This window comes from Branchiostoma floridae, chromosome 5, assembly GCF_000003815.2.
Source record: "Branchiostoma floridae strain S238N-H82 chromosome 5, Bfl_VNyyK, whole genome shotgun sequence".
In the NCBI taxonomy this organism is placed as follows: Eukaryota; Metazoa; Chordata; class Leptocardii; order Amphioxiformes; family Branchiostomatidae; genus Branchiostoma; species Branchiostoma floridae.
The window spans coordinates 25,979,596-25,987,273 of NC_049983.1; the positions used below are offsets into that span (position 1 = coordinate 25,979,596).

Consider the following 7,678-nt stretch of genomic DNA (forward strand, 5'->3'; position numbering starts at 1 on the left):
AAGTCATCCTCCTTCTGTGCAGGCCGCGGTTAGTAGTTTTTAGTCGCGAAGCCGCAAACCTCACCCCGGGGCAAACCTGGGCAGTATCGCCTTACTGGGGCTATCCTGGGCCCATCACATGGTGTGTCCGGCCCCCCTGCAAGGCCATGGGCCACGGGATATATTAGAAACACCCTGACCTGGGCACTCACATCCAAACATACACAAACCGCACACACTCTTTCTTCAACAAACTCTGCCATATACCGGGGCAGACTGAGGTCAGGCGAACTGGCTGCCAACATTTCACATTCTTATTATAACGGTGCTCTGTCTCCGGGACAATCGGGAAATTACGAATGCTGTTGGTGCAGAGAAGTTGTAAATAAAACCGAGACAAAGCAAAAGTATTGAGTGTATAAAACAAGCGGAGAGAAAACTTACGAGTCCTGAACAGACACTGACAGCTACGGAAGACTCCGGGTGGGAATTGACGCGTCCTGTGTAGTAACAGTGCTGAAGGTGGGTATCGTTTTCTGGGTCATACTCAGGACTTCCCAAGTGGTACACGGAAAAAGTCGGCGCGAGAAAGCCGGCATCCGCTGTGAGGTTGAGGTGGAACTTTTCCCCGAAAGCTTGCAGTGTGTACGCTGTCCTATCCGGGCCCGAGGTACTCCAACCGCCCGACACAGCGTCGGCACTCCGCTTCCTAAAATGGTGCGTGTGGGGGTACGGGTCGCCATTGTCGTCCACTCGGGCCGGCACCACGATCTCATACCTGCTCAGGCCCCGCAACAAGTCCTCTGTAGAAGACAGGGAGAGAGAGACACACGGGTAAATGCAGCGCAGCTGTGGACTGCCACGTACCGACCAGACCGGCTAGCGGTCCCGGGGAAAGCTCCCACAGGCAGGCCGCGGCACGGAGGGGGAAGGCTCGGCAAAGGGAGCGAGGGAGACCCAGAGAAAAGTAGGGTGGCCTACCTCGGTCGTGGTTCTGTGTTCGTAGCCCTAGCGCTGGCTTGAGGAGTTCACAACACAGGACTAAAGCAACGAACAGAGACCACATGGTCACCCTGCACAACACTGCATGCACTTTGCAGGTCCCCCTCAACAGCAAGCCGGTCCAAGAGATGGCAAGGCTCCAAAAATTTACTTGATCTTTTGCAGCACTCTTCTCCTTCCACCGGCGGATCAAACCAAAAGGTCCGCCCTCGTGCCCCGGGAACGGCTCAAATCTCCGTACAATCCCAGTCGTGTCGTGCACTGATTTCGTTCGGAAACAATCTCCAACTCGGCATCGTTGCAAACTTTTTTTTAGATCAAATTCGTTAATTTTATCGATCAGATGGATGTATGGTACAAAGCTATAAATTTTGTCTGGATATTTTCAGGACATTTGGTAATGAGGCTTATAATAGTCAACCTCACAGCTGTTCGGGTCGGCTGAAAATAGATCATCGGATTTCATCGCCCTTTCATCTCTCGTCGATATGAAGTATTTTTATCTCGTCCTGCTGCGAAGTTCAAGTGTAGGAGTGTCTCGTGAAACGAAACGAAGACCAGAGCCTACTTTTGAAACGTTAGGTTTTCACATGAACTCTTGAACCCAGCCCCATCTCTCGCCACCAACTTTACACGTCATTCATTATCGTAATAGCGCCGCTAGCCACGCCTCCTGTAGTAAACGCGCTTTCATTGGCCAGTTTTTACAAATTAGCATATGGTCCTTCGCTATTGGCCACGCCTTCAAAGCTGGACGCCCTGTGATTGGTCCGTCCCACGCGGGCTGATGAAGAGGCGCGACATGGCGGGAATTCCGCACATTGTCCGGGCAACAACATTGAGTCAAGTGCGGAAATGACAGCACTGGGAATATCGCTGTAAATATCATGCACAAAAACGCTTCTATAATTGAAAGAACAGACAAGAAAATGTCCCCCCGGTTCGACCTTGTTTTGTCTGTAGGACGTTTCCCAGAGGAAAGGCATTTAGATCGCCGCGTCGCGTCGCTTTTCCGGCCCTGTCCGGCAAAAGTGACATATTTACAAACAGATGCGACAAACGAAAACAAACGGGGACGCAAAGAAGATCCGACCAGGTCTTCCGATGGCTTTACCGCAGCTCAGCAAGCAAAATACAGAAGGCAAAGCTGTCAGTGTGATCAGTTGTAAATTCGCGAGTTTATCAAGATTACGGAAATCATTATCGTCGTGTTATAGATAGATGGTTTATTGCGCAACAATTGCATCAGTGATAATGTATGGCAAAGTATAGATAACAGAAGTTGCAATCTAGTACTACTAGTACATATATACGTTATATTACAACAATTTCAGTTATCACAATACTAGTGGACTATAGGGCAAGTGATAGGATCCCGTGACCATCTAGTTTTTGTACAAAGTGCAAATTCGGGTAATCATAAAAGTCTGGTTTTCTTTCTTTTCTTCTTTTTGTTCCTTTTATTAGCCAGTGTAAATCTCACTTTTATAGATACTAGTAAAACAGATAAATGCACCAAGCAGGTACCCAAGCGCCTGGATATGATTTTGAAAACAGTCAGACGTTTCAAGTAAACGAATGAAAATCTTCCCGTCATGATCATCTATCTCTATGCACATATCATGACTATTTCATGTGTCGGAAATCCATGGAATTACTGTCTGATTTTGCCGAATTTCCCCATACGTCTTCCTCCCATGAGAGAAATGTTATATCAATATGACGATTATTATCCTCCGAAACGTCAGTGCGGAAATGAAATCATAACGATATCTCATTCCAACCTGTTCACTGAGGAACAATAGGGGATTACCCTCTGCCGGCGACCCCTTTGAAGTGTTGGTGATTGACAGCAGTTGAGCACGACCGTGAGGTGTTGCCTGGTCCCAGTGGGGATGAGTCATGACTCCGGCGGGACCAATGTGCAATCAGATACAGATATATTATACAAGCAGATATGTGAGGATTTTCGTTTCATTTACCTGTTAGATATGGGGCCCCGGCTGCAATGGAGTGGTACCAATACTACCTTTTCAGTGGCTTGTACGCTTTTTTTGCTGTTTTGTGATTTCAATTGTGCGTGTGTGTGTGTGTGTGTGTGTGTGTGTGTGTGTGTGTGTGTGTGTGTAAGTGTGTGTGTGTGTGTGTGCGTGCGTGTGTGTGCGTGCGTGTGTGTTTATGTGTGTGTCTATGCGTGTGTGTTTGCGTGAGAGAAAGAGCAAACGTGAGAGAGAGATGAACAAGGAAGACGTTTCGCTGATTTAAACTTGTCTCCTGAAGTAGATCGCAGGAAGTTACAAAAATTTCATTATGCTGTTCATGGAGAGATTTGTGTATACCTAAAATGACGCAAAGTACGAAATAAGGAGTCAGCTTAAAACTCAATTTGCATCTCCCTGCCCCGGAACTTCGCCGTCAAAATCTGATCAAATGTCAGACAAGAGTGAACTTTTATCTACTGCAGTTGACACCATGTACTTATATGTCGGAACCACAGGTTGGAACAGGTGGCTTGTAGCGGTCCCATGGGATACTGGCAAGGGGAGGCAAAGATAGAAGTTGACGTTTACAGCGTAAGGTGGACGGCAATATGGTGCAATATTGGTTTTGTATCGGACAAGGTCGGAGATCAATATCGGAAGGAGCATTTTACGGTGGGAAGAATTAAATTTTAGGTTATTAAATGATGACGATAGCGATAGATACCCAGAAAGATTTTATTTGTATTGAACGGGAGGCTTAGGTTCAAACTGATAGATGTCCACCGACCTAGTGATTTTGGGAGGTAACAGTCAGTGTCAGCACAAGCAGAATTTTGTACCACTTGGCTAGAATTTTTCAGATTTTAAACTGCAGTCATATTCGTCTAACGTTTGTTGTGCGACTTTCAGGAAGGTCTGGTCTTTATGAATTTGACATGTGAAACGTGTCGCGATTTAGAAAGTATTTTGGAAATTGAGACAAGTTACGCCAACGTATAAAGTCTCAAACAATTACAGACAAGCAAAGCATATAACAAGGGTAATGGAGAGTACAACCGGGCCAAGCTGGTAGGATAGAAGTTAAGTTATTCAAATCTTTTTGTTTCTTTTATGAATGATTGAACATACTGTAGAAGATAGCTTCTTGTTCAATACCTGAAAGTAATAAATGACTGTAAGAGACAGTTATAACGTTACGTTTTAGGATATGTGTTAAAATTTTCCCACAGTGGATGTTTGCGCTGCTCCAATCCCACTTGTAGTTCTTATTGGTACGGTTCATTTGCGGTCCTAATGACACTGGTCATCACCGCAGCAAACAAGGCCTAAATCCGGTAAAGATCCCACCCGGAGCCGGGGGGTTCTAAGCTTATGAATAGGTTGGCTAATCAGGGTTATTTTGTTTGCCTTTTGTGGGTTTTCTACGTTTCAACCAGATCAACTACGCCGGAGAATGTTTTGCCATTGGAGTTTAGCCCGACCATGGAGTAATATTTGCCGCACCGGTACGGTTTCGGAAAGAAATGCTACCTTTCCCGGGTTAACGTTGGCGCTCTTGTCCGATTATTGATTTTATTCCAACATATGTTTGCTCTTCTACTATCCATAACTCCCAAGAAATGCCTAAAGAAGGCTAGTTTCAACGTCTCCCTACTGGCGAAAAGCTAATTTTCGTCTCCTAATCGGAGTCCTATAATAAAACGATTGGCCGTTGCCTCGAACCCGAGTTGTTGCACATTCTTGTCTTCGATAATCTTTCTAATATTCATCAAGATAATATGTGTTTAAATTGTTGCTTTATATATGCTTTTTTCTTCTTGCCAAGTTATAAAAGGTTCGCATATGGTATAGACCGGCCGGCGATATGGCGACAACCGTTCAAAAAGGCAATGACCGTTCAGAACATGACACTTTCAACCCGGGGCCCGGCCGGGCTGTTTGTGGAAACGAAAAATAGACATGTAAACGTTAACATATACACAGATAATGCCAACGACTATCCTTTTTACGTCTTGTGTAGTTTGGTGTCTTTTATGATCATCCTTGTCATTCCCGAAAGCTGCCCGGCTTGGAAATGTGACGTCGGCTTTGTAATATTGCACCCGACAAAAGCGTCAAAGGTAGACAGCAAGATAGACGTACTAAATATTGCGAAGAAAAGACTTAACCAGATTCTTGCATCTGCTTGGAGATCAGGGGTGTGATTAATCTCCAAGCAGATCCTACGGTGCCAAAAGATAGTTTCAAGCCTTCCAAGGAGCTAGCCGGCCCAAGGGAGCCAACGGGCACCGAAGGCGCTGACTCCTTTGGCTTGCTATACACCTATACACTTGCTATATCTATTGGCACCGGGATTCTGCTTGGAGATGAGGGGTGTCATCACCGTCTGCTGGTCAGCAGTTTTGCGGCTCATTTATTGACCAAACAGCGCGTGGAGCAATTAACAATTAACGCGCCGTACATAATGGGTTAGCGACCTCAGGGCATGGGGTAAACCTCAGGACGCCTTTCATTCTCTATGGGCTATTAGTACCTAGTAAATACCGCACATCCTTTACAGGTATAATTTACCTCCAGACTGATGACCCGATCCCCGTTGTGTTTCTAACCGCACATCCCTCATCTAACCCTCGGTTCCACAACCAAATAAAATCACCAAGCAAAAGTTGGGGTGAGAAAATAAGCCAGCATTTACTACGGAGGATAATAGCCTGAGTACCATCCTGATAGTAGTTCGCTCTGACGTTTATTGTACACTATATACATGTACAGTCGCTTCTTGCTCAAAGTTTTATCATACACTACATACAGTCGCTTCTCACTCTGACTTTTATCATACACTATGTACAATTACTTCTTTGCCATTCAGGGTAGCAGAAGCGAACATATATAGGAAGGAACTATTACCCGGGTGGTACCTAGGCTAATGGAGGATGGTAAAGTATACCCAGGCTAGAAAATAAGAAACTCATGAAGAAGTGGAAACGCGTTCCGTCGGGAAACCACCTGTACAGTAGGCTGGTGCAAAGTCCGGCCTGGCCACAGTTTGTGTGATCGGCGCGCTCTTATCTCCCGGGTTAGTCACACACTTCTGCAGATGGACGTCTAACAGGGCACATATTGACTCGGTACATAGAACACCTGTGATACAGGTGTGCGCTCAGGTATCCCCGGCTGCCGCACTGCAACATCTCACCTGTGATACAGGTGTGCGCTCAGGTATCCCCGGCTGCCGCACTGCAACATCTCACCTGTAGGACAGATGGAACAGGTAAAAGGTAAAGCAAGGAGCTTTCATCAGACCGACAAAGCTCCTTGGGTAAAGGTATAAGTAGTCCCATGATTCTCCCATGATAGTTGATGAAGATTAGACGTCAAGAAAATGCCAACTAGCGTTGGAAGTCCCATTGCTTTTTGAGACAGCGGGTCGGTTTCGGAAGGCGAAGCCCAACACTCTAATATCCAGGCAGATCTAAAATTCACCAGTGTTATAAGATAGTAGCAAAGCTGGCTAAGGAGTACTGCTAGCCAAAAGGGAGTCATCAGCTTCGGGAGCCAAACACACTCCTAAGCTGGCTTCACTCCTCTGCCAGCTTTTGATACTATCTTATGCTAGTGTAGGGTCTGCTTGGAGATTACAACTCTCTTCTTCGACCGACTTTTAACTTCCCAGCCGAATTCATTTCTACACCTGGATGGAGTGAGGAAAGTCGTGTAGAGTGCTTTTCCAAAGGGCACACGATCAGTGGCATGTCAGCATGCCCGTAGCCAGGATTTTGGTTGGGGGGGGGGGGGGGGGGGGGGTTCTTTTTAGTACTTGTGGGACCATCGAGCGCCGCAGGCATGAGCTGCCTAGGGGGGTCCGGGGGCATGCTCCCCCGGAAAAATTGAAATCTTGACCCTCTGAAACGCCATTTTCTGCTGGCGAAGTTTGATGAAATTTCTATTAAAACACACAAGGCTTTTGGCATAAGTCTTTGAGGCCGATTCCCCCGGCACCATGTCTGACACCAAAGTCGTGAGGCGTCGCAATGGAGGTCCGGGGAAATTTTCATATCTGGACCCTCTGAAAAGCCATTTCCTTCACTTGCTGGGGCAAATTTTGCTGACTTACTAAGATTGAATGAAATGCCTTTGAAAATAAATATTGGACATGAAAAAGTGGACCTTCGAGTGGGAAAAAGTGGACCCTTGAGCGCGTGGGGGGGGTTCTTCCGACCCCCCCCCCCGGCTACGGGCATGTGTCAGTGAATTCGAACCCAGGACCTCTGGGTTCTGGGCCAAACACCCTAACCATTATTGGTAATGCGATGCCACGTGACAGGTGTCTGCTCAGATAACCCTGCAGTTGCAGCACTGCAACGTCTCACCTGTATGACAGGTGTAGGTTCATCTATCCCCTTGGCAGCCACGTCTCAGTTGTGCAACTCACCTGTATAACTGCAGTTAGGGTCTTCTCAGAAACAGTGTTACTGCAATGGTTTGCTTTGGTTCATTCATAGTTCAAACCAAGATTAAAACATTTCTGCAGGTTACATTTGTAATTATTTATTCATACTATAACTACGATGTTTCCCCTACATTGTATTTCGTGTGCCATACTAGTAATTAAATCTTTTCATTCATTCATTCATGTTTTTGTCCTTCCACAATACCACAAAAGACCATTTAAGCTTTGCAAGTATTCGTCTGTTTTGGTAATTAATGAGTCTGTC

At 46.1% G+C, this 7,678-nt stretch overlaps 1 protein-coding gene across 1 annotated transcript in view; it reads right to left on the reverse strand.

The window, feature by feature from the left end:
* The window catches only part of LOC118416375 (A disintegrin and metalloproteinase with thrombospondin motifs 20-like), a 35,651-nt gene extending 34,457 nt beyond the window's left edge, over positions 1-1,194 (reverse strand). The window contains exons 1-2 of the mRNA XM_035821470.1: positions 961-1,194; positions 424-782 (exon numbers count right to left, since the gene is read on the reverse strand). Coding sequence (XP_035677363.1) covers positions 424-782; positions 961-1,045 — 444 coding nt within the window. The 5' untranslated portion in view covers positions 1,046-1,194. The remainder of the gene's footprint in view (positions 1-423; positions 783-960) is intronic.
* Between the last annotated feature and the right edge of the window lie 6,484 nt (positions 1,195-7,678).